General features: G+C 39.5%; 4 gene segments (V, D, J or C); all 4 read right to left on the bottom strand.

The window, feature by feature from the left end:
* Positions 1-236: 236 nt before the first annotated feature.
* Positions 237-6,916, bottom strand: LOC115575172 (immunoglobulin heavy variable 3-30-3-like). The segment is given in 3 exon segments: positions 237-374; positions 6,484-6,773; positions 6,868-6,916. Coding segments are annotated over 3 exon segments (477 nt in total).
* A 10,431-nt stretch (positions 6,917-17,347) lies between these two features.
* LOC115576139 (Ig heavy chain V region 5A-like) lies at positions 17,348-17,785 on the bottom strand. The segment is given in 2 exon segments: positions 17,348-17,652; positions 17,746-17,785. Coding segments are annotated over 2 exon segments (345 nt in total).
* Positions 17,786-19,405: 1,620 nt separating this feature from the next.
* Positions 19,406-21,857, bottom strand: LOC115575171 (immunoglobulin heavy variable 3-21-like). The segment is given in 3 exon segments: positions 19,406-19,474; positions 21,430-21,725; positions 21,809-21,857. Coding segments are annotated over 3 exon segments (414 nt in total).
* Positions 21,858-24,214: 2,357 nt separating this feature from the next.
* Positions 24,215-24,634, bottom strand: LOC115576147 (immunoglobulin heavy variable 4-38-2-like; the record flags this gene model as incomplete). The annotated part of the segment is given in 2 exon segments: positions 24,215-24,504; positions 24,595-24,634. Coding segments are annotated over 2 exon segments (330 nt in total), but the record flags the coding sequence as incomplete, so codon positions are not given.
* Positions 24,635-27,709: the final 3,075 nt, after the last annotated feature.

Genomic DNA, 27,709 nt, shown 5'->3' with positions numbered 1-27,709 from the left:
GAGCTATAACAGTGGCTGAAGTTATAACAATAAAGGCTGAAGACATATTTAGGAGTGGGGACAAAGACAGTTTTAAAGAGTCAAAGTACAAGTTTAGCAAGGTGGTGAGAGAAGCTAAATGACAGTACTCTGAGAAACTCCAACATCAGTTCTCAGCCAATGACTCTGCTGCCACTGTCTGGAGTAGACTCAGGAAGATCACAAACTATAAACCACCACCATCCCTGTGACACCCTTCATGAGCTCCAGCCCAGGATCTCCCCCTCCCCGACCTCGGCAGGAGCACCTGCTTTTCCACCATGGCCCACCTCTGCACCCTTTTCCCCCACCACAATGACAACTCTCTCCATCCTGAAGAGGGATGTCAACAGACTCTTTAAGAAACAGAACCCCCACAAAGAAACCAGTCCTGATTGTGTCTCTCCATCTACTTCTGACCTCTTTGGTAATGAAGTCCTTTGAGCGCCTTGTTCTGTCTCACCTCAAAACCATCACTGACCCCCTGATGGAGTCTCTATAGTTCGCCCACAGAGCAAGAAGGTCTGAAGACAATGCTGTGAACACAGAGCTCCACTACATCCTCCAGCATCGCAACTCTACTGTCAGTTAATATCAATGACAACACAGAGTCTCCTTTAAGTAACAGAGGAGAGACAAACTTGTCACTGACTGCCCTCTAGTGATTTTATGAAAGAGACTGTAAAAATATTTGTCACCTTTATATTATGACTCATTTAAATTCCACGAATTTTAGAGACATTATTGTCTCTGAAATTGTAGAAATGTTTTATTTTCTAGTGACCACTTTACTGTGCTGTCTTTGGACGTTTTATTAACAAATGATCTTTATTGTGTTTTGTTTCATTTAATGTTTGCTGTCAATATTTCGCAGGAACAGATAAAAAATTATGATGTAATTATGCATGATATAAAGTACTTCATCCTTGGGCTCTTTCAGTCCAGTAAAGATGAGTTCTGCAGGTTTTTGTACAGCTGCTCAACAACTCCAGTCACTGTGTCTCTCGAGCACAATGATAAACAGCAGAATCTTCAGTCTTCAGACTGTTCATCTGCAGATACACCTGCTGTCTGCTGTTGTCTCTGGAGATGGTAAACCGGCCTTTGACTGACTCAGAGTAGTAGATGCTACCACTGCTATCACTGATAGTAGAAACCCACTCCAGTCCTTTTCCAGCAGCCTGTCTGATCCAAGCGTTCCAGTAATTGCCTCCAAACCCTGAATATGTGCAGGTCAGTCTGTGGGATTCTTCAGGCCTTTTAACTGCTGGTTCAGACTCAGTCAGTGTTTGACCCTCAGTAGACAGTTAAACAGCTCATTAGTTACTGCAATGCAGCCATGTTGTCTTTGTTACCATGTTACCTGCCCAGTTAATAGACAGGATGAGAAAAACAACCAAATAATCAGGTGTGATCATTGTAAAAGCCAGTTGTCTCTGTCCAGTCTACAGTGTGTCTGTCAGTGATTCAGTCTCTGTCCTTCACTCTGCAACACATATGTAGAGATGAAGAGATCAGAGTTTTGCATCGACGACTCCTCCTCACAGAGAAACACACCACATCTCACACACCTCTGGACAAAACAAGAATGACATCATCATATTATGTTATACATTTGAAGATTTTTATTGCATGTTTTTAATAATGAAGAAGTTATTTAACAGTGATGTTTATTCACACACCAGTAAGATGTATTTATGTGTTGGTCCATCCATATATTGGATATATCATGTAAATGTTCAAATATATCCTCATCACCTGCTGTTAAACATTAATAATGAGAACATTATAAACCATCATTGTTGTAGAAAAAACACATGTTAGATGAAACACTGAGAAACAGGAAGTCACAAACCACAACATCAGCTGTTGTTTTCATATTATGCATGTGTGTAGGTGTGTAGTGTTTAGAGTCACTGTCATACTCTCCTTAGTTAGTGTCAACTGACTTCATATGTTCTGCTGCCACCTGTAGGTCTTTGGAAACAAATGTTCTGTGGAGTTTTTGTAAAGCTTCTCTGCTTCCTTTAACCAGTGCAGTGGTGGTCATGACGCCCTGGGTGAACCTCACCTCCAACGTTGTTTCTAGGGAATACAAAGTTATGGAGTAAGATAGCTATCAAAAAGATGTGTGCATGATTCTAACCATTCGTATTCGTAATGTTAAATATTTGTATGTCAATAAAATTGTTGTACACAAAATTCTACTGTCATATACGAGTCTGAGAAATTGTTTGGGTTAGGATTATTTTTATGTGAGTATGAATCTAAAAGTTGTGAGTGCAACTCTAATTTCTACGACTACGAACACTGTGAACACGAATTCAAGTTTGTGGGTACGAGTAGAAAAGTGTTGAAATGACGTCATGTAGGTTACAGGCAGATCACAGGGGAAAATAATCGAACCCTGATTTCTCCAAACGTTGTACTGCACCTGCCCTCTGTGAGGGGGGCGGGTCGAGAGACGAGCTGCCTGAATCTGACCGCACAGAGAGTTATTGATACTGTAGCGGAATTACAATGTCCAAAAGACTGAAATCATCCGGCACCCAGTGAAGGAATAGAAGGAAAGAAGAGGAAGAAAAACGTGAAGAAGATACGGGTACAGTAACGTCAATGTGATGAAGCGAAAGGAAATTAATAGTTTAATGCTTCGTAGTTACCGTTGTTGGAGCAGAGTGTTAGCTTGCTAGCTTACTTTGGATTGCAGCATCGTTAAATAATCAATAAATAGCTGAGTCGACGTGTGTTAATGTTACTCCACCTTAAATTCATCAGGGACGTTTAGAAAGTTAACGTTAGGCCTGTTCAGGTGTTATTTTACAGGTGTCTTTCCTGCTTGTATGTCAGTTAAAATGCTATTAGTTTTCCATCCCCTTTGTAATAGGGTCTGTAAGCCTTTGGTTTATTGTGTCACAGTTTATGTTTGTTAAAGTGTACATCAGTGTTAAAGTGCAGTTAAAGCGTATTACTGTCAATACTCTAAACCTTAGCTTTCCCATATCATTCATAGTCGAAATATATATATATATATATATATATATATATATATATATATATACACTTAACTTTACGGCTTTTTGCACTCTGGTTAGACTGAATTGCATTGCAAGGACAATAAAGTTGAATGAATCTCATCACATGTTCATTATTAGTCTATAGCCCTTTTTAGATAGAAAAGGCGGCACATTTGCTCCAAGGTAAGGATGGCAATGTGCCGGCCTGTCTTTCTAAAACTGAGGCGTAATATTCCTCCTTTTCTAAAAGCCGCCCCTGAGGTAGGCGTAAACATGTGACGTGACGTGAAGCTCGAAGTTCGGCTGTGAAGAGTTGACAATGAATTTGTCTTCAAAATAAGAGCTTTACATTGCACCCCATTGGAGTTTAGAACTGGGATCTTAGCGGGGGGCTTTTAATTTGAAAGTAGCGAGCTTAGCTTGCCGACACAACAACAAGCTAACACAACCAAAGAGACCGAGGAGAGCAAGCATCTCCTGGATCTCAGTGGCTGTCCAGTTGCTCATCTTAAAGTCTGCGGATTAATTGATGGACTGGCTGCTGTGATCAGCTCTGTCTTGGTTTTAAAACTCCCCGGCTGTGGGTCGCACAACAGTGCAGGTCATTGACACCTCCGCCCACCTCACGCAGAGGCCGGCACATTGCTGCCTCGTTTTTAGATAGCAGGCGAGGCGGAAATGAGTGTACCCTCCGAGGTGGAAAATCGGTGTACCAAAACAGACCCCCAATTTGCCGGCCTCTGTCTAAAACCGCGGACCGAGCCGCCAAAAGGACGGGCAAATTGGCACAGCATCAGGTGCTCCTGTCCCTCTACCTCAGCACAGCAGAGTGACACAGCATCAGAACTAAAGGCTGACTGGACATCTCTTCTAACTGACAAAGTGAGATGAGAGTTAGTTCACAGAGGCCCAATGCAAATAAAAAAGCAGTTACACATTTCCCAAAAACAAAGATGGGAGAGTGTCAACATGACTTTTGTAACAGATCCGTAGTCAATCAGGAAAAAATCAAAAGATGGCTGATGCACTCAAACAGAAATGGTAGCTTGCACTGCTTCTGCTGCTCAATGTTTTCTCCAAAAGAATACAGACTTAATAAGGAAGGACTAAAGGACTGGAAAAATGCGAGCCACTTGCTGAAGGTTCATGAGTATAGCCGGGAGCACAATACCCACATGGCAACATGGAAGGAGTTGGAGGTTGTTTTGCAAAGCGGCTGACAAGCAAGAGGTGGCACTTGCTGAGGCTGAGAGATAATATGTTTGCACAATGCCTTATTTATATCGATTTTTATCACTTGTTTCTTTCTTCAGTTTTTATTTGGTGTGATAATTTTGACTTAAAATCTTGAATACATACATATAGTTTCTGTGTGAGTGTATTGACATGATTAAACCCTGATTGTAAAATTGACTGCGCTGCAAGGGGACGCCGGCTAAAATCTTGCCTAGGGCACGAAATGACTCAGGGCCGGCATTGCGGGCGGAGCTGCCAGCTCAGGTGAAGCATCACAGGTAAAGTCAATAACGTACATTTATTTCATAAAATTGTACTATTTAAAATAATATACAGTTCATGGACTTACAGACTTACTGCTTTAGCTTGCAAGCTAAATTGACACATAAATTGTGTCAATCGGTGTATAAATCTGTCCATCGTATAAGTTCGGTTTGTTTTCCTCTTTGCTAACCCTCCTCTCGGTCATGTGCATTTGTCTACAAGGAAGTCGGTGGGAAATCAATCAGTGGCTCGATGGATTATCATACACACATTATGACGTGTCTGCACGGGCGGTGGAGGACACGCGCCCGCACACACAGCTCACAGTCGACTGGCTCTGTGGAACTGGCTCCAGACCGGTTTCTTCAGCCGAAGCCGGAACAACGCCACTTGTGCCTGGCTCTGAAACATCATTTAAATAAAGAAATAAACTCTGACTGCAACCGTCTAATTATTTAAACTATTAACATGGTTCAATACAAACACTTTCCAAGGTTGCAAGTTTTTCCAGCACCATGCGGCTGTGATTAATTTAAATACAGGCTAAACAGCCAAAATGCTTGACTATGGCATTCTTCTGACTTCCTTTGATGCCACTTTTCAGGCTGCCAAATAAAACTAATTTGTTTGATTGTACGTGCGATGTTATGGTCTCAATTTCAAGGTCGGAGAAGTTCCTCTTCTTGGACGTATTACGCATCTCCATGTCGTAAACTCTAGGGGCAAACCCTCTAAATTTAGAACATTTAAGGGCGTGATATTTAAATGACGCTTGTTTTCAGCCGCCACGTTTAACAACCTCATATCATTCTGACGCTGTGATCGATGAGATACGAACGCTTCTAAATCACACATGAACCCTGTCGTAGAGGATTTCTGAGCTCGGATCTGCACTGGTTTCTATGTTAGATTGGTAAATGAGGGCCAAGGTGTCTTCAAAAGGAAGTGAGCCAGATCCAAACAAAGTGAAAGCTATCCTACAGATGCCTGAACCTACATGTATGGAGGACGTCAGGCGCCTTATAGGCATGGCAAACTACCTGTCAAAGCTTGTACCTCAGGTGGCAAAAGTGGCTATACGGAATAGGTGCCGTTCTCACACAGAAGCAGGCAGGCCCTGGCAAAAGGTCGGAATGGACCTGTTTGAGTGGGTTAAACAAGACCTACTTGCTCATCATTGACTACTTCTCGCGATACATAGAGGTGGCTGAGCTCAAGGTCACATCATTTGAGGCTACTGTTCATGCTGTGAAGGAGGCTTTTGCACATCACGGATATCCAGAGACTGTTGTATCCGGCAATGGGCCTCAGAGACAATCAGACCATTTGCAGAAGAGAGCTGCTTCGCACATGTCACAAGCAACCCTCGCTACTGAGAGCTACTGGGAACTCCTTTGAAGCCACCACCAAGTCAGGCAGAGTTTCCAAGGCTCCTGAGAGACTTGACTTACAAATGTTACAAATGTTACAAATGTGATAAGAATCTGATGAGTTGATGTCATAAAAGCGTTGACAATGATTTGATAAAAGAAAAGGTTTGAAATGAGTTTAATGTTCTGATAAAAGAATACAGATGTATTCTGAAAAAAAAGATGTTGCTTAGCTAAGAGAAGAAGGTGTATCGGTAGACTACACTACCCATAAGGCTATGCATTGGTGCATGTATTAGGTTTCGTTTTCACTAAGTAAACGAGTTGACGTGAGATGACTTCGGCGTTCAGTCTCATCATTATACATTATGTGAGTGATTGATCATTACAGTAAGATATTCCATTATTAGTTTAAATGCTTATTGTCGTTGGTTTACGGTTCACTTTGTAATTTTGGGAAATACATTTTAATGTGAAAGATCTTTTGATGAAAGATCATTAGCCCAGTAAAATTGAGCACTGTATGTTTTTGTACAGCTGCTCAACAACTCCAGTCACTGTGAGCCTCGAGCACAATAATAAACAGCAGAATCTTCAGTCTTCAGACTGTTCATCTGCAGATACACCTGCTGTCTGCTGTTGTCTCTGGAGCCAGTAAACCGGCCTTTGACTGATTCAGAGTAGAATTTCCTGTCATTATCATTTTCAACCCAGGCAATCCACTCCAGTCCTTTTCCAGAAGCCTGTCTGACCCAGTTCATGTGGTGGCTGCTGAGTGTGAATCCAGAGGCTGTACAGGTCAATCTGTGAGATTCTCCAGGCCTTTTAACCACTGGTTCAGATTCTGTCAGAGTCTGACCATCAACACCTGTCAAGGCACAAAAGATACACATTTAATGAGTTATGTTCCACTGTTGTTCAACAACAATGAAAATATTTGAAATAAAAGTGTAGATGTTCACCTGCCCAGCAGACAGTTAACAGCAGCAGTCCTGTCCTATAGTCCATCATGTTAAACTGTGTGTCCACTGATCTCTGTCATCCTCTCTGCAGTCAGATAAGTAGAGGAGGAAGACATCTGAGTTTTGCATTGACTCCTCCTCACAGGGAGGAACTGGATTTGACTTGGATCTCAGTCACTGTTTGGTGAAATTGGCAAATGATTGTTTACTGGTCAGACGCTGACAGAATCTGAACCAGTGGCTAAAAGGCCTGGAGAATCTCACAGATGGAGTAGGTTGCTGCTATTTAGGACAGTTTGACAGTAGCTACATCTACTACTCTGAGTCAGTCAAAGGTGATGAAGAAATTGATACAATTGAATGGCCCTCACGATCACCTGACTTAAACCCGATAGAACATCTCTGGGACATTATGTTTCGGTCCATCAGGCGCCGCCAGGTTGCTCCTCAGACTTTACAGGAGCTCAGGGATGCCCTTACACAGATCTGGGAGGACATCCCACAAGACACCATCCGTTGTCTCATTAGGAGCATGCCACGACATTGTCAAGCATGCATACAAGCAAGTGGGGGCCACACAAGATATTGAGAAGCATTTTGAGTTGCAGAAATTAAATGTTGGCAAAATGGACTAGCCTGCCACATCATTATTTCGCTTAGATTTTCGGGGTGTAAGCTCTCTGTAGGCTGAAAACTTTTATTTCCATGTAAAGATGTGGCATCCTTTCGTTCCTAGTGCCAAAGGAAGCCTTGCAGAAGCAGCAGCACCACCATGTAACCACTGTCTGATATCCATTTATATTTTCAGCAAATGTTCGTTGGCCAAGTTAGCTCACTGTGAGCTTTGTGCGCCCTTATTTGGACGTCGTCAAGCTTTCAGGTCACAGGTCAACAGGTCAACACCTGACCAATGAGCACACTACTAACCCAAACATGGCTGTATGCAAATGATCAACATTGTTTTTCCGATTATTTTGTTTTTATTATTTTTTACATCTAATTTTCACTGTATAGTAACGTAAATAAATCGATTAATACACAGATTAAAAAAATATAAAGTTTGGAACCAAAAGGCTAGACTGCAGGCAGGTGAGGGCAGAGGAAAGGGGCACGACCATCTTCAGGATTGTCATTCAGTAGAATTCAGCAGAATGTAGGCTATAGTCTTTCACACAAATTAGGTGAGGTGTCAGATGTGCAGTGGGACAGAAAATGGCTCTTGATAATGAGAAGTCTGAAGAGCTCAGACTTTTAGTGTTATTGCTACAGCTAGCTTAGTGACAGTAGAATGTGACAGAAGCTACATGACAAAATGAACTGGGGATTTGATTGCTTTCGTGTCAGGATGCAACAGCATGGACGATATCTGCCAGTGAAATAGAAAAACGTTTTGTAATAGACAAAATGCTCTCGTAACCATTTGTAAGTTGTATTCAATTAAATGGTAAAATAATGTTTAAGATTCAGAAATGTAGTCTTGTGTAGGGTGTATCATTTTGCTCTTATTCCCGTAGGATATAGATATAAAATATCATCATTAAGGATATAAAGCAAACATTATTGTTGAATTGTGTGCAATATTGCAACTCATTCTATTGTGCTTTTTTATTACACGGCTCTTCTGAATGCTGTAGAAGGCTCTATTCACTTGAATGGGCCTCCCTAACGTTCGGCGGTCAATTATTTTCGTATAATTGACCGCTGCTAAGCATATTTGACCGTTGTCAAGGAAAGTGGCCTTTTTGCCTCTGATTCACTTATTTCGTAGACCTCCGCACTCTAAAATCTTTGCTCCGCAAGTAGTCCGATCACTTATCACCCCAGCGTCTTCGGTCGCTAAGCGACGTCAGCTGATCTGTAGTCTACTTCATATCGGAAAAATGTACTCCTAGGCCATGTTGTGACCAGAATTGTCACCCCGAATCCTCAGGACCTCAACTCTGTAAACACTGGAGGGAGAGAAGACTGAATGATCACACAGAGTCAAAATTAGTTTCCGCCTTTGCAAAGGGAGAACCCTCCAGCCCAAAACAGATCACGTGATCTGCTCCTGCAGCTGTCCTAAGAGAGTTCTGAATTCTCAGCTTTTTGCAGGCTCATTTTATTGCAATCTTAGGGGCGTTTACATTTCATAAAGCATAACCATATATAGATACATTTTACACTTTGCATCACACTTTGTTACTCTGGTTGGGGTGTCTTAAGCCATAAATGGATATAGTTACACTTTGCTTCCCATCCTGTTGTTCTAGTTGGGGGTATTTTTCCTGTTCAAGGACGCATATTTTTGTCTCTACTCCTCTGTCTTCACTTTTGCTTTTGTAACTTTCCACTCTCTCGTATACAGGGGTTACTCTCTGTGTGCATAGTAGACTGTCTGTCATCTGAATATCATAAAGCATATCATAAACCATAGCGAATAATCAAAAATCCACAGCCACTAGTATTGATGAGTTTCACACTAACTTTAATATTCTTGGAAAATACGGTGATATCAGCTCTTGGCAAAAGGCGGAGTTGTCGCCACCGGTCAAGAAAAGAAAAAGAGAGGAAAGCACTGAAGAGGGAGAAGCGAGACGGCGTCGGTTTGGCGAACTATATTTCTCTGCTGAAAAACACTATAAATGGTAACAAATAAATTATAAAAAGACACACTGTGTCAAGTTTTTTTTCATGTTGGCAAGTTTCCGTGTAATCAGCAGGATAATGCATAGAACGGCGGTCACTATCGGGAAATTAGTCCCTTCAGGACGAATCAGACCCCGACGTGAAGGTTCGTCCTGTCGACCTATTTTCCCGATAGTGACCGCCGTTCTCTTACATATTAGATTAGATTTATCAAATAGCTAATAAATTAGTAATAAAGGGGGAGAGCTCCTTCATAAAGGAATCATGCTTTGGGCACTAAATGTTTAGATGGATCTATTCTCCATTGCTATTCACTTTGGACTTTCTCATCGTAGAATAATATTTTGTTCCATTTGTGTCACGATTACCACAAGGACACAGTAAATTCTAAATAAACTAAACTAAAGAATCCATTTTCTTATATAAAAACTTGAAATCTTGATCTGGACGGAAGTTAGCTGATAATATGACTGGAATCCGTTCAGTGTTTAATGCAGAATCTGCTAAACTGTTTTATGTTATTTCAATAAAACATCATCTCAGAAACAAACAAAAAGGTAAGTGTTGTTCAAGTTTGTGAATGAATGGACAAACATCAATGATAGTAATGGGTGATACTGTAATATCTGAAATAAAACTATACAACTGAAGACATAAAACTTGATTCAGTGAGAGTGTCAGGTTTCATAAAATGGCAGGCAAGAACCCAGTAGCACGACACAGAAAACGGTTCAGAAGCGGAGGTCAAACCAGGTGGTCAATCAGCGTAGCAAACAAATCCAGTAGGAGCAGGCAAAAGGGAAAGTCTGAAGTCCAAGAAGGCAGGTCAACACTCGAACAGGCAGGACCGGGATCAGAATCAGAATCAGAATCAGAATGACAGAATGCTGGAGAGCTAAGTGAACATACTAGACAATCTGGCAAAGAACTGAGGGAAAAGGACCGGTACATACACTGAGGGGCTGATTAGCTGATGAGGAGCAGGTGAGTATGGGGGTGGGGCAGGCCAGGTGAATATAATCAGCAGGTAATGCAGAGCAGGAGGAAGTGGCAGAGTCTGACATGACATGAGAGTTAGTGTGGAAAAACAGGGAACAGACAAATGAAAAACTAAAGCACGGCTGAAGTTGTGACAGAAACATACTGCTGCATTTACTCTCTTTTTTCATCATGAAAAGAACCTTTATGCATCAAAGACTTATAAGCACATACAATTTGATGGCTTAAACTATCACTTCATTTGTGAGCTAATTTGGACTGTAAACTACAGTTTAGACAAGTAATAACATATTTTTATAAGAGCTGTAAAATGGTAAAATTTGCATTGACTCCTCCTCACAGGGAGGAAACAGCTGGACTGGAGATATTTAATGAAACTGGGGGATTAATGTTTTAACATTTGTCTATCATATTTAGTTTCTGTAAGATTTCCCTAGGTATTAAAAACACAAGGTTCTGTCACATAAGAAAGCATATTAGGCAGCAGATGAGAGCAAATAATAATATTATATATTCAGTTGACTGTTACTGGTACAGACAGACTATTCCAGCTTCCATAAATAGAGAGCCTGAAAAAAAGCTTTGTTCCTCAGGTCACGGCAGTGACTTCTGTATGTCCTCAGCCAGATCACATTTTCCTCTGTAAATCCTTTTCCCGTGAACACATCTATATTAAATCCTCTTTTTATTTCGTTTTTTGTTCATTTTTTATTTCACTACAACAGTTTTAGTTATTGTTTGAGCGGGAGTCCAAAATGTTTGGGAGTCCATCCTTTCTTACATTTTCTTTTGTATGTGTGGTTGAGTCACATGGTCTCTGGGTATTTGTGCAGGTCTGTTGGTGGTTTGTATCACTGTGGGCTGACGTACACAGTAATAAACAGCTGTGTCCTCAGGCTGCAGATTATGTCCTGTTAGAGTCACCGAGCTGGTAGAAGTGTGTGTGTGGTAAAGGAACTTGTTCTTCAGAGCATCATTTTGGTAAAAGACACCTCCACCGAAACGACTCACTATCCAGTCCATTGGTTTTCCGTCACACTGTCTGATCCAACCTGTTGCATAGCTGTTATCAGTCAAAGAATAACCAGAGACCTGACAGGTGATGGTCAAAGACTGTCCAGGCTGCACAACCTTTGAGTCTGGCTGGATGAGATCAATACTGTTCACGACTGCGGAAAAACAAATCAACATTATCTCCATCATCCATCTGACTATTCAGTGTTTCTAATGTGTTTATTAGTGTGAATCCACTGAAAGCTCCTCACAGGATCCAGCAGCCAGCAGCAGCAGCAGAGCTACAGAGAACATGGTTGATGTTGAAGCTGAACTGATGTGAGCTCTTCTGTCCTCTCACTGACACAAACTTCACGTCCTTATGAGGCGAAACACACAAGGAGGCTAATTTACATACTGATGACAGTAAATCAGCTGACTAAAGCATATTTAAATGAATCAAAACGAAAACTTAATGTTCAGGCTTTTCTCTTCATCTCACTCAATGAGAGGGTGAAACTTAAATCACTGACAAACACACTTTGGATTATTATGAACGCACCATGTTCTGTTGTTTGTGGACTCCATGAAGCTGAAGACTTCTGATTAACTGATTAAAGCAGCTTTTTTAAATAATGTGTTAATGAAAAGACACAAACAATTTGCATCTTCAAGATGTCAATGGAATTTATATCATTATGTGACTTTATCATGTATGAAAACATTTGAAAGTGTAATTTGTTTAACAGAAACGTATCACTCTTTATGAAGTCCAAGTTGTTGCGTTTCCATTTTCATTTGCCATATTAATGAAATACAATGTATAGATATATTTCTATGTGCTTATTAATTACTTCACAGCTCCGGGAAAATCATCAGTAGCCATGGCAAGTGCTCCATTACAACAACTGACAAGAAAACCCACAATGCCTTGCACACATACTAAAAATTTAAGGTCATGTTGTCCGTGTGGCTAAAAAACTAGGGGGATAATATAAACTGGTCGTAAATAATAATATGGGAGCATATTATTCTAACAAATGAGATAATACAACTTAAATTATAACATGAGAAAACATAATTTAATACAAGTATTTAAGTTGTTGTAAACAAATCAAATTAAGATCCTTTCACTAAAGTCTGCAGACTCTTCCTCTTGTTACTGTAACAGTGAACTGGTGTTGAAACCATTAGTGGTCTGAGGGCTCCTCCTCTGGTGGCTTCATGTTACAAGTGTTCAGGCACTGAGGGGTTTTTGTTCAGGTCTACTGATGGTTTGTGTTATTGTGGCTCTCTGGCACAGTAATACACAGCAGTGTCTTCAGACTGCACATTCTGTCCATTTAGAGTCACTGTGTTGCTGGAAGAGTCTAAATCGATACTGAACTTGTTCTTTAGTGAATCTTTGTAGTATGAACTTCCAGTTCCTTTCACTCCTATCCATTCCAGTCCTTTCCCTGCAGGCTGTCTGATCCAAGCTGTCCAGTAGCTAACAGAATAAGAGACCTGACAGGTGATGGTCAGACGTTGACCTGGCTGCACAGTCACAGAGGCTGGCTGTGTCAACTGTTCACACTTCACACCTGTTAAAAAAACAAAATGTTTTGTAACAAATGATCAAGTTAAACTGCAAAAGAAGAACTGCAGAGAGACTCACATCCAGCTGCCAACAGCAGCAGCAGAGCTACAGAAAACATGGTTGATGTTGAAAGTGACGTGCTGTGAACTCCACTGACAGCCTGATGGGAAGTTTTTATAGCTGAGTAACAAGGAAGCTCACTGAGTTTGCATAGAATCAAACATATGAAGCATCAATGTTGGTCTGACTGGAGCCAATAGAAGAGTCTGTTGACTGTTATTATATCTGCAGAGTGAAAATCACCTCTGCTTTACACATGATATTTTCATTTCAAAACATTTTAATTGAAACACTTTAAATATGATTTATTTACTGTCAGCACCTCCAACATCACATTTAAGATTAACTTCAAACATATGACCGCAGCTTTATTTAAACTGCATAATTTATTTATTACTTTCATTTTTTTGCGTACTTACTCACAGCATTTACGGCAATCAGGAAAACAGTGACAGCAGCCAAGATCATGTAAATATGAAAACATTTATCTGATGTTGGTTTGCATATAAGACTGTTAATGGTTTCAGTGTTTGTAGATATTTAAAGACATACAGAGAATTCTGGAGTCTGAAGTGAAAAGCAGCTGCTCAGGAACTGAAACATGTGACAAAAAAAAAAAAACAACAAGCAAAAAAATATATATTTCCAATTCTTGATTGTCAGTCAGTTAAGATCTATGGGAACATCTCAGAGTGTCCTTTCAGAGGAGAGAGTAACATCACACTGACTGCGCTCCCGTGATTTTAGAGAATAGACTATAAACTCATTTTTCTCCTTTATATTTTGGCTTTTCATATCTTTGACTCTTTTATCAATAAGTCATCTTTATTACGTTTTTATTTTTATTTTTGAACCAGTTACAATGATGAATTTAATATTTATCAGCAACAGTATTCAGGACTTTCTGTCATCTGTGATTAACATTGTGTGTATTGTAAGTTATAGAATATAAAACCATATTTCAAGCCATTAATATAAAGAATGAAATGTAGAATTAATCATGTCATAAAAATAGGGAGAAAAAATACTTCTGGACTCTACCAGGCTGAGATCCGTTCTGTTGGTTTTTAAACAGCTGCTCAACAACTCCAGTCACTGTGGCTGTCGAGCACAATAATAAACAGCAGAATCTTCAGTCTTCAGACTGTTCATCTGCAGATACACCTGCTGTCTGCTGTTGTCTCTGGAGATGGTAAACCGGCCTTTGACTGACTCAGAGTAGTAGATGTAGCTACTGCCATCACTGCTGATAGTAGAAACCCACTCCAGTCCTTTTCCAGCAGCCTGTCTGATCCAAGCGTTCCAGTAATTGCTACTGAAGCCTGAATATGTGCAGGTCAGTCTGTGGGATTCTCCAGGTCTTTTAACAGCTGGTTCAGACTCGGTCAGTGTTTGACCCTCAGTACCTACAGACAGTTAAACAGCTCATTAGTTACTGTAATGCAGCCATGTTGTCTTTGTAGCAGGAGGTTTGTCAGAAAAACAATCATTGTTCTTACCTGCACAGTTAATAGACAGCATGAGAAAAACAACCAAATAATCAGGTGTGATCATTGTAAAAGCCAGTCGTCTCTGTCCAGTCTACAGTGTGTCTGTCAGTGATTCAGTCTCTGTCCTTCACTCTGCAACACATATGTAGAGATGAAGAGATCAGAGTTTTGCATCGACTCCTCCTCCTCACAGAGAAACACACCACAACTCACACACCTCTGGACAAAACAACAATGACATCATCATATCATGTTATAGACTTTAAGTGTTTCATTGTAATGTTTTTGATAATGAAGAAGTTATCTAACAGTGATGTTTATTCACACACCAGTAAGGTGTATTTATTTGTTGGTCCATCCATACACTGGATATATCATGTAAATGTTCAAATATATTCTCATCACCTGTTGTTAAACATTAATAATGGGAACATTATAAACCATCATTGTTGTAGAAAAACACATGTTAGATGTAACACTGAGAAACAGGAAGTCACAAACCACAACATCAGCTGTTGTTTTCATATGATGCATGTATGTATGTGTGAGTGTTTAGAGTCACTGTCATACTCTCCTTAGTTAGTGTCATCTGACTTCATATGTTCTGCTGCCACCTGTAGGTCTTTGGAAACAAATGTTCTGTGGAGTTTTTGTAAAGCTTCTCTGCTTCCTTTAACCAGTGTGTGTCTCTGGCACAGTAATACACAGCAGAGTCCTCTGGCTTTAAGTTGGACAGTCTCAGATACACCATGCTGTTGCTATCTTCTCTACTGATTTCTGCGTGTCCTTGCACACTGCTGGCATAAGTGTTTCTACTGGAGCTGGAGAAGCCAACCCCGATCCATTCCAGTCCTTTTCCTGCAGGTTGTCTGATCCAGCTCATAGTGCAGCAGCTGAATGTGAAGCCAGATCCCCTGCAGGACAGACTGAGAGTCTCCCCAGGCTTTTTCACTACTGAACTGGAAGGAATGGACTCCATACTCTGACCTGTACAACCTGATGAGATGAAAGAAGAGAGGAGCCACAGCAGAAAGTGAGACAGTCATCTGGGAAGTTTTCTGCTATCACTGACTGACCATCAGTCCATGTTGTGTGATAAAAGATAAAACAGCAAGAAGCAGGAGAACTCACAGGGCAGAGAGAGAGCAACCAGCAGAAGAGTGAGTGTGTTCATCATCCTGAGGCTGGAGATGTGACCTCTGATGCTCCACACAAAGTACAAGAGCAGTCAGCAGGACAGAAGTACACTGCACAGACTGAAGATTTGCATCAGGACATCATGAGGAGGGAGTGGCTCATCTACACACACACTGTTAGTTTCATTAATTGTGACATTATTTTTATTTATCTTCATTAATGCTGCTTGTCATTTCATGTTGGATACAAAAACACATCCAGAGAATGAGCCACCCATTTATGTATTTACTTACCTACTATTACATTTATGTATTTATTTGTGAAGCACGTCTCAATGATTTAATGTAAAATTCTTGCTTATCACAGCTACAGAGAACATGGTTGATGTTAAAGCTGTTGAAACTCTTCTGTCCTTTCACTGACACAAAGGTCAATCCTTTTAATTATCATTTATTTGTATATATTTTGGCTGTGGAAAATGTTTTATTATAGGAAGATATTCATGAAAAAGAGCTCATGTGGTCTTGTAATGGGGGGTTAATGTTGGGGGGGAAAGGTGAGTTCTTTTTTATTGGGTGGAGAGCAATACTGAGGAGACCAAAGAGCCAAAATTCAAGAATAAAGAAATGTTTCAAATGTATTTTACCAGAATAAACACAGTTTCCTCACTAGAATGATGTGGGCAGTCAAGAAAACACAACAGGGCCGAAACAGAGCAGAGTTTCTGGCTGGAAATCTAATCTGAGGTTCTCAGTGACAGATTCAGAATGCAAGTGAGAAAATAATAATTGTCTAATAATGATATGAGAGGGATTATGGAAAATTGGACAAAACCAAAGAAAGATAGTAAGTCTTAAAAAATAAGACTGCTACAAATGAGGTGAACTAAACAAACAAACCCCTTGTTCTTATATACATGCTTGAAGTTTTAATCTGGACTGAGTTTTGCTGATTATCTGACTAGAATCTGTCCAAAACAAACAAAAAGTTGTTTTTCATGTTTATGAATTAATGGACAAACAGCAATGACATAAATGGCTGACAATGTAATACCTGATATAAGAAAATACAACAAGGACATGAAACTTAATTCAATAAAAGACACTGCTGCATTACTCTCTCTTTAAATTAGTTCATCTTATAGGTACTAAAGACTTCAAAGCACATGCAATTTGATTTCTTAAACTATCACTATATTTGTCATCTAATTTAGACTGTAAATTACAGGTTAAACAAGTAATAAGATATTTGTATAAGAGCTGTAAATGGTGCAGAAGTTTTAATGAAAAAAAAAACAAAAACTTGAATGATCCTTAAACAGAACTTTTACTCTTCTGATAACTTTTTAAAAATTGTAAAATGTCTTAACTTCAGAAGTTTATTGGGAGATCTTGGACAGCCAAACAAGATTCTTTTCATGACTTTTTGTGTGACAAATTTGCAATTGAATATAATATTTAACATTTCGGTTTAGATAAAACAAGAATTCAATATTTAGTCACAGCTAAAAAAATGTGATAATGAGACGAGTGAATGTTTCAGTTGGTGTTAAATAGAGGAAGTAGTTTTTGTATGACTCTCCTGTTATTGTCTCTCACTGTGGCTCTCTGGCACAGTAATACACAGCAGTGTCTTCAGACTGCACATTCTGTCCATTTAGAGTCACTGTGTTGCTGGAAGAGTCTAAATCGATAGTGAACTTGTTCTTCAGTGAATCTTTGTAGTATGTGGTGGATCCAGCTCTCATCCCGATCCACTCCAGTCCTTTCCCTGCAGGCTGTCTGATCCAGTGTGTGTAGTAGTCACTAACAGAATAAGAGACCTGACAGGTGATGGTCAGACGTTGACCTGGCTGCACAGTCACAGAGGCTGGCTGTGTCAACTGTTCACACTTCACACCTGTTTAAAAAAAAACAAAATGTTTTGTAAGAAATGATCAAGTTAAACTGCAAAAGAAGAACTGTTGACTTTGACAAATACAGAGAAACTCACATCCAGCTGCCAACAGCAGCAGCAGAACTACAGAAAGCATGGTTGATGTTGAAAGTGACGTGCTGTGAACTCCACTGACAGCCTGATGGGAAGTTTTTATAGCTGAGTAACAAGGAAGCTCACTGAGTTTGCATAGAATCAAACATATGACGTATCAATGTTGGTCTGACTGGAGCCAATAGAAGACTCTGTTGACTGTTATTATATCTGCAGAGTGAAAACATGCCTGGAAATCACCTCTGCTTTACACATGATATTTTCATTTCATTACACACTTAACTGGAACATTTTGCAAATGTCCCTGTTTTTACAGAAATGAAACAACTGTAAATGATTATCACAACTATTCTCACTGTGAATGTTACATGAACCACAGATAATAATAATAGCTGTTTTCCTGAGAGAATGTATTTACTGTCAGCAGCTCCTACATCACATTTAAGATTAACTTCAAATGTAAGAACAGCTTGTTGTTATTGCAGCATTTGACAACTTAGTGTTCTTCCTGTATTTGCAGCAAAGTGACAGCAGACAGCATCATGTAAACAGTATGAAAACTTCTGTCTGATGCTGCTGGTTGGCATGAAAGTGTCAGCAGATGTTTGAAGACATACAGAGAAACTTGGAGCCTCGAGAGGAAAACAGCTGCTCAGGAACTGAAACCTATGAGACAAAATGCAAAAACTACATCTGAGTGTTGAGAGTCAGTCAGTTAATATTAATGAGAACACAGAGTCTCCTTTAAGTAACAGAGGAGAGACAAACTTGTCACTGACTGCCCTCTAGTGATTTCATGAAAGAAATTTAACATTATTTTTCACCTCCATATTGTGAGTCATTTAGATCCCACAAAATTCAGAAACATTATTGTCTCTAAATCTGTAGAAATGTTTAATTAGGGCCCGTGCAGGTCTTGACTCGCGAGGTCCCCAAATTCACTATATGTCGCAAACGTTCTTGTTCGATCTCCTCCCGGGCGATTTCACCGATTTGCACGAAACTTTGCACACAGCATCTGTTGACTCTCCTGACAAAAGCCTTTTAAAATAATTTTGATATTCTAAACAATACTCAAGTTATTAAGTAACAACTTCCTGAACATTTTGTTTAAAACACAAAGTGTTGCACATCTCCACATTGGTCTCTCCAAATGACAGAAACACAGGTGACTACTTCCCCATGAACCACTAAGGCTCTGTGAAAAAATTATAAACTTGCTTTATCGAACTCCTCCTAGGCCATCTGATCTGCGAGGGCCTGTTCATCGCTGCTTGCAGCTTTATTTTTGTAGTAGTTTTATTTCAGTGACAACATTGTTTCGCTTTCTTCAGGCCTTTTGTCAAGAAATAATTATGTTCTTCTGTTTCATTTCAGGTTCCCTGAAATGTATTTTTCAGGAACAGATATCAAATTATTGTACAATTATGTATGATATAAAATACATCATGCTTGGCTCCTTCAGCCCAGTAAAGATGAGTTCTGTAGGTTTTTGTACAGCTGCTCAACCAACTCCAGTCACTGTGTCTCTCGAGCACAATAATAAACAGCAGAATCTTCAGTCTTCAGACTGTTCATCTGCAGATACACCTGCTGTCTGCTGTTGTCTCTGGAGATGGTAAATCGGCCTTTGACTGACTCAGAGTAGTAAGTGCTGCCACCACTACTGATAGCAGAAACCCACTCCAGTCCTTTTCCAGGAGCCTGTCTGACCCAGTGCATCATGTAGCCACTAAATGATAATCCAGAGGCTGTACAGGTCAATCAGGTGTTCAGTTTGATTTTTACCCCAGTGTTCACACTTAAAAAATAAATAAATAAATAAATAAATACAAATATATATATGTATATGTGTTTAATTGTTTTATATTTTAATTGTTCTTATGTTTGTACATATTCACTCAGGACTAACCCTATTTTTGTAGTACAGACCAAAGAGGTGTAATTTAATTTATTGTATTTTACCACTTTGTTTTTTTCAAACTTAATTGAGGGTTATACTGCCTGCAGTTAAGAATTAGTAGCCTAGTAACTAGTATTTCTCAACTGAATCCTGGAGATTGGATTGTGATTTATTATTTTTAACAGCATGCCACCTTCTGAAATGGGACTACATTTATGCATAGAAACTAGAAGCAGTACAGTATAAAAACAATGTCTAATATGAGTTCTAATTTGACGTTGAAATGACGTCCACAAAGACCACATTTGGACTAGAAATAGCTCCTGTACGGAGGTACTGTGGATGTCGTAAATGGACGCTAAGTGTACGTCGAAAAAAAGACGTCGTCTGGAGTAACAGTCTGCACCTTGAGGTGACCAAAATTAGACGTGCAAAAATGACTTGGAAAAGACGTCGTTTGGACGTCTCTCTGCGCAGTGGGAACAGTCAGTTTAGATGCACAAAACAGAACAGAACGGAACCGAACCGCCGGCAAAATCCCAGTCCAGCTCGCGCCGCTGCAGGTATCAATCCGCTTGTTTCTTCAGGTATGTCGTGGGCTTGAGCTCTGCAGTGATTGGCTCTGGTGCGCACGTGGCCACGGTGTGCAGTGATTGGCTCTGGTGCGCACGTGACTGTGGTGGCTCCGGTGGACAATGCTCGGCGGAATTGTAAAGCATTTATGAAATAATTTAGTCACGGTATCATTGCAGTCCAAGCAAATGCTTAGATGCACACCACTGAACCACGCAGCAGCCATGTTGAAAGTCTCGGGTCAGTGTGATTCTGATCCGCAGAGATATTTGACTAACAGAAACACACACACACACACACACACACACACAGACAGACTGAGATTCCGTGCTTTTATAGAGAGATGGACAGCACATGAGAATAATAATGTAATCTACAGTTTTATTCTGATCACCAGCATCTTCTAGCATTTATGAAAACTGTGTGATTGTCATCTCACCACATCATACCATGAACCAGTGTTTTGAATAAATAATTATATTTATGTGGACGGATCACTTTCTAATCATGTTCTAATAAAGCTGTCTGATCAAATGTTTTTCAGCTTCTTTCTCTTTTAAGCTAAATTCATGTATGTAATGGTCCGTAGTTATGAATATAAAGCACTTGTCTAGTAAATCATCAAATTTACAACACGTGTCACACTCAATCATTCATACACACATTCAAACGCTGACTGCAGACGCGGCCATGCAAGGTTCCAACATGCTCATCTGGAGCGATACAGCCCTTCTTATCCAAAGTTATCCACACACACACACCAATGAAAAAGCCATCAGGAGCAGTTTGTTCAGTATTTTGCCCAAGGATCAGTCGACATGCAGATGTGGTCCAGGGATGCAACCACTGATTACTACTGTGACAGATCTAAAAAATGCAGAACTTTTCATTTTTCAATGAATACAAGCTATAAATTAACTCTAGGAAATCATATTTTCTTCTCTGACTTCAATCTTCACATTTGTCAAGGGATCAGTTTGGAAATTAAAGTTCTGTTACACATTAAAAATGATGTTTTCTTTGTGATTTAGTGCATTGTAACTGAATTAGATATATACATATAACATTTGACTTTAACATTGTAAATCTCAAGCAGTATTAGAATTGATGTGATACTGAAAAAAGTGAGTGTTCTCATTTGTGGTGGTAAATAGAGGAAGTAGTTTTTGTATGACTCTCTTGTTATTGTCTCTCACTGTGTCTCTTCTGGCACAGTAATACACTGCTGTGTCCTCAGTCTTCAGACTGTTCATCTGTAGGTAGAGTTTACTGCTGGAGTCATCTCTGGAGATGGTGAATCTACCCTTGACTGACTGGGAGTAATAGATGTGAGAACTGCCTGTGTGTATAAAAGCGATCCACTCCAGTCCTTTTCCAGGAGCCTGTCTGATCCAGTTCATAGCATAGCTGCTGAATGTGAATCCAGAGGCTGTACAGGTCAATCTGTGAGATTCTCCAGGCCTTTTAACCACTGGTTCAGATTCTGTCAGAGTCTGACCATCAACACCTGTTGAGACAAAGAAATGCATGTCATTGGCTTGGCAACACAAATAGAAGTAATCTAAAATTAAGATCAGTGTAGATGTTCACCTGCCCAGCAGACAGTTAATAGCAGCAGTCCTGTCCTATAGTCCATCATGTTAAACTGTGTGTCCACTGTTCTCTGTCATCCTCTCTGCAGTCAGATAAGTAGAGGAGGAAGACATCTGAGTTTTGCATTGACTCCTCCTCACAGTGTGGAACTGGATTTGACTTGGATCTCAGTTACTGTTTGGTAAAACTGGAGAACTGAATGTTCATGAGTCATTCCTCCAACAGAACCTTTTCATGTTTCAGTACAATTTGTGCAACAGGTTGACAAGTACATAATTAAAATTGGTTGACCTTCATCATGAAGCACAGTGTGCCACAAATGAAGAGTTTCACAACATTTGATCAATTGCACAGTGAATATTCTTAATTATATTTTAGAGGGTGAAACAAAAATGACAACAAATGTTGTTTCTTGTGTTGTTATGTTGATTTTCTGAAACTTCTTCTGAAGTCTTTATGAGGCATACCTTTCAAACACATTAGGGGAAAGAAAACCTCATTTAGTCTGAAATAATTTTTCCTGTTCCTTTTTCTATTCTCTTCACGGGCAGAGAATCTAAACTCTAGGGGACTGACTGGAGGCTGAAGGTAAAGTAACAAACATTATTTTTCACATTTATGTAGCCTAGGGAAATTAGAATAACGGAGGACACAAAATATTTTATGGGACCTTATTTCTCTGATTATCTTTAAAAGGGAGAGATTAATATCTTATCCTTCAAAACTCAAATGATTTCATTTATCTTGGTTTATAATATCCCTGACTGAAATGCATTAACCTTTTGAATAAAGTGACCAAAATCCTCAGCTGACTAAAGCTGTATCTAATGCAGTAATTCAGCTTAGTGTATTAATGAGAATACATCTGAATAAAGAACACATGAACCCTAAATTACTTGGCAACATTTATTTTGATGACTTCAATTTGGCGACATTATTGCCTCTTAATTTGTCGTTAAGTTTTATTTCAGTGAGCCTATTGTTGTGCTGTCTTTGGGCCTTTTGTTAACAATTTTGTTTCATTTAATGTTCACTATCAACTTTTCTCAAGAAACAATATAAATTTATGATATATTTATGTATGATATAAAATACTTAATACATGGCTCTTTCAGCCCAGTAAAGATGAGTTCTGAAGGTTTTTGTACAGCTGCTCAACAACTCCAGTCACTGTGTCTCTCGAGCACAATAATAAACAGCAGAATCTTCAGTCTTCAGACTGTTCATCTGCAGATACACCTGCTGTCTGCTGTCGTCTCTGGAGATGGTAAACCGGCCTTTGAATGACTCAGAGTAGTGGATGTTGCTACTGTCATAAATAGCAGCAACCCACTCCAGTCCTTTTCCAGGAGCCTGTCTGATCCAGTGCATCCAATAGCTACTAATTGACAGTCCAGAGGCTGTACAGGTCAATCTGTGAGATTCTCCAGGCCTTTTAACCACTGGTTCAGATTCTGTCAGAGTCTGACCATCAACACCTATTGAGACACAAATAAATATACAGTAGTTAGTTGCTTTAAGCTGGAACCATTTTTAAGACAAATACAACTTTAGATCAGTGTAGATGTTCACCTGCCCAGCAGACAGTTAACAGCAGCAGTCCTGTCCTATAGTCCATCATGTTAAACTGTGTTACCACTGTTCTCTGTCATCCTCTCTGCAGTCAGATAAGTAGAGGAGGAAGACATCTGAGTTTTGCATTGACTCCTCCTCGCAGGGAGGAACTGGATTTGACTTGGATCTCACTGTTTGGTGAAACTGGTGAATGAATATTTACTGAACATAATTCATTCCTTCAAGAGAAACTGTTGCATGACTAGTTGATTTTTGTGCACCTGTTTGACAAACACATCATTTAAGTGTGTTGCCCCTCAATATAAAGCACTGTGCATCATGTCAAGAATACAAGCTGGTCAATTTTACAATACCACTAAATTGAGCATTTGTAATGAAATTTTAATCACATCATAAAGAAATGACAACAGATGTTGTTCTTTGTGTTGTAATGTTGATTTTCCGATGAAGTTTTATGAGGCATACCTTTTAAAGGATATCAGGGATAATTAGACGAATACTGAACTTATTTAAGTTTCATGTTTGTTTAGATAAAACGCTTTTGAAATGCAGTTGTGAGCTGAAATAATATTGTCATCATTTCACTCACATATTCTGAGTCAAAATGTCTCCATTCCATTGTATCATTATTGAAAATTCAAAAAAACTGTTCATGTTTCTTTTATTTTGTTTAATGTGTCTCTTCCTCTCTTTACTGTAACAGTGAACTGGTGTCTAAATCATTAGTGGTCTGAGGGCTCCTCCTCTGGTGGCTTCATGTTACAAGTGTTCAGGCACTGAGGGGTTTTTGTTCAGGTCTACTGATGGTTTGTGTTATTGTGGCTCTCTGGCACAGTAATACACAGCAGTGTCTTCAGACTGCACATTCTGTCCATTTAGAGTCACTGTTTTACTGGAAGTGTCTAAGTCGATACTGAACTTGTTCTTTAGTGAATCTTTGTAGTATGTTGTGTATCCAGTAGCTGCCATCCCAATCCACTCCAGTCCTTTCCCTGCAGGCTGTCTGATCCAAGCTGTGTAGTAGCCAAGAGAATAAGAGACCTGACAGGTGATGGTCAGACGTTGACCTGGCTGCACAGTCACAGAGGCTGGCTGTGTCAACTGTTCACACTTCACACCTGTTAAAAAAACAAAATGTTTTGTAACAAATGATCAAGTTAAACTGTAAAAGAAGTACTGTTGACTTTGACAAATCCAGAGAGACTCACATCCAGCTGCCAACAGTAGCAGCAGAGCTACAGAAAACATGGTTGATGTTGAAAGTGACGTGCTGTGAACTCCGCTGACAGCCTGATGGGAAGTTTTTATAGCTGAGTAACAAGGAAGCTCACTGAGTTTGCATAGAATCAAACATATGAAGCATCAATGTTGGTCTGACTGGAGCCAATAGAAGAGTCTGTTGACTGTTATTATATCTGCAGAGTGAAAACATGCCTGGAAATCACCTCTGCTTTACACATGATATTTTCATTTCATTACACACTCAACTGGAACATTTTCAAAATGTCCCTGTTTTTACAGAAATGAAACAACTGTAAATGATTATCACAACTATTCTTACTGTGAATATTACATGAACCATAGATAATGAAAAACATATTCTTTAAAATCAGCATTACAATATTAATGATGATGTGTCATGGAAACAAAAGGAGAAACCATCAAGAATGTTGCTTTCTATAAGCCATGTTTACAGTGTGTTCAGCATGTTTTCAAATCATTAAAACACTTTAAATATGATGTGAGCTGTTTTCCTGAGAGAATGTATTTACTGTCAGCACCTCCTACATCACATTTAAGATGAACTTCAAATGTAAGAACAGCTTGTTGTTATTGCAGCATTTGATCACTTGGTGTTCTTCCTGTATTTGTAGCAAAGTAACAGCAGACAGCATCATGTAAACAGTATGAAAACTTCTGTCTGATGCTGCTGGTTGGCATGAAAGAGTTTTAATTATTTCAGTGTCAGCAGACATTTGAAGACATAAAGAGACACTTGGAGCCTCGAGAGGAAATCAGCTGCTCAGGAACTGAAACCTGTGAGACAAAATGCAAAAACTACATCTGAGTGTTGAGAGTCAGTCAGTTAATATTAATGAGAACACAGAGTCTCCTTTAAGTAACAGAGGAGAGACAGACTTGTCACTGACTGCCCTCTAGTGATTTTATGAAAGAAACTGTAATGTATGTGTATTAATGACATACATCTGAATAAAGAATACATGATCCCTTAATTACTTGACTGAAAGTGGCTACATTTATATTAATGACATACATTTAGCAACATTATTGCCTCTTAATTTGTAGTTAAATTTTACTTCAGTGACCACATTGTTTTGCTGCCTTTCGGCCTATTATGAACAATTGACCGTTATTATGTTTTGTTTCATTTGATGTTTTCTATCAATAGTTCTCATGGACTGATTTAAAATTATGATATTATAATACTTCATGCTTTGGCTCCTTTGGCCCAGCAGAGATGAGTTGTGTAGGTTTTTGTACAGCTGCTCAACAACTCCAGTCACTGTGTCTCTCGAGCACAATAATAAACAGCAGAATCTTCAGTCTTCAGACTGTTCATCTGCAGATACACCTGCTGTCTGCTGTCGTCTCTGGAGATGGTAAACCGGCCTTTGACTGACTCAGAGTAGTACTTGCTGCTACCACTGCTATAAATCCAGGCAACCCACGCCAGTCCTTTTCCAGGAGCCTGTCTGATCCATGCCATATAGTAGCTGCTGAATGTGAATCCAGAGGCTGTACAGGTCAATCTGTGAGATTCTCCAGGCCTTTTAACCACTGGTTCAGATTCTGTCAGAGTCTGACCATCAACACCTGTCAAGAGAAAAAGGGATATGCTGTTGTTAGTTGCTTGAAGCTGGAAGCTTTTTGAAGTAAACTCTGAATCTAGATCAGTGTAGATGTTCACCTGCCCAGCAGACAGTTAACAGCAGCAGTCCTGTCCTATAATCCATCATGTTAAACTGTGCGTCCACTGTTCTCTGTCATCCTCTCTGCAGTCAGATAAGTAGAGGAGGAAGACATTTGAGTTTTGCATTGACTCCTCCTCACAGGGAGGAAACAGCTGGACTAGTGATATTTAATGAAACTGGAGGATCAACGTCCAAGAGTCTACTCTTCTAGTCCACTGCTTTGATATTCGTCTGACATGTGTTACATTTAAATTGTCTATGAGCGTGAACACTAGAACAACTCCAAACATGAGAAAATGTTCTGACAACCGAAACATTGACATCATGAAGATGTCTTCAAATGTTCAGAATTATCACTCCTACATCAAGGCGATGTCAGTATTTCCTTTATTGTACTATAATGGGCAGCACATGAGAATAATAATGTAGATAATCTACAGTTTTATTCTGATCACCAGCATCTTTTAGCATTTGTGAAAATCATGTTATTGTCATCTCACCACATCATACCATGAACCAGTGTTTAGAATATATATACTTATATTTTTGTGGACGGATCACTTTCTAATCATGTTCTAATAAAGCTGTCTGATCAAATGTTTTTCAGCGTCTTTCTCTTTTAAGCTAAATTCATGTATGTAATGATCTGTAGTTATGAATATAAAGCCCTTGTCTAGTAAATCATCAAATTTACAACACTTGTCACATTCACTCGTTCATACACATATTCAAACGCTGACTGCAGATGCGGCCATGCAAGGTTCCAACATGCTCATCTGGAGTGATACAGCCCTTCTTATCCAAAGTCATTCACACACACACACACACACACACACACACCGATGAAAAAGTCATCAGGAGCAGTTTGTTCAGTATTTTGCCCAAGGATAGATCGACATGCAGATGTGGTCCAGGGATCCAACCACTGATTATTACGGTCAGGGATCTAAAATTGTGTGGAAAATCAATATTTTTTTTCATAAGCTTAATTATTTACCAAAAAAGTATTTTGTGTTTTCAAGCAGACTTATTTCCTTTCAATGAATACAAACTATAACTTAACTCTAGGAAATCATATTTTCCACTCTGACCTACATCTACAGGTTTGTCAAGGGACAAAGCAGTATTACAATTGATGTGATACTGAAAAAAGTGAGTGCTTCCATTTGTGGTGCTAAATAGAGGAAGTAGTTTTTGTATGACTCTCCTGTTATTGTCTCTCACTGTGTCTCTCTGGCACAGTAATACACTGCTGTGTCCTCAGTCTTCAGACTGTTCATCTGTAGGTAGAGTTTACTGCTGGAGTCATCTCTGGAGATGGTGAATCTTCCCTTGACTGACTCAGAATAATAGATAGGAGTACTAGCTGTGCTTATATAAGCGATCCACT

The sequence above is a fragment of the Sparus aurata genome, chromosome 23, assembly GCF_900880675.1.
Source record: "Sparus aurata chromosome 23, fSpaAur1.1, whole genome shotgun sequence".
Taxonomy (NCBI): domain Eukaryota; kingdom Metazoa; phylum Chordata; class Actinopteri; order Spariformes; family Sparidae; genus Sparus; species Sparus aurata.
Note: the sequence above shows the minus strand (reverse complement) of the source record. Positions and strands in the feature narration are given on the sequence as shown.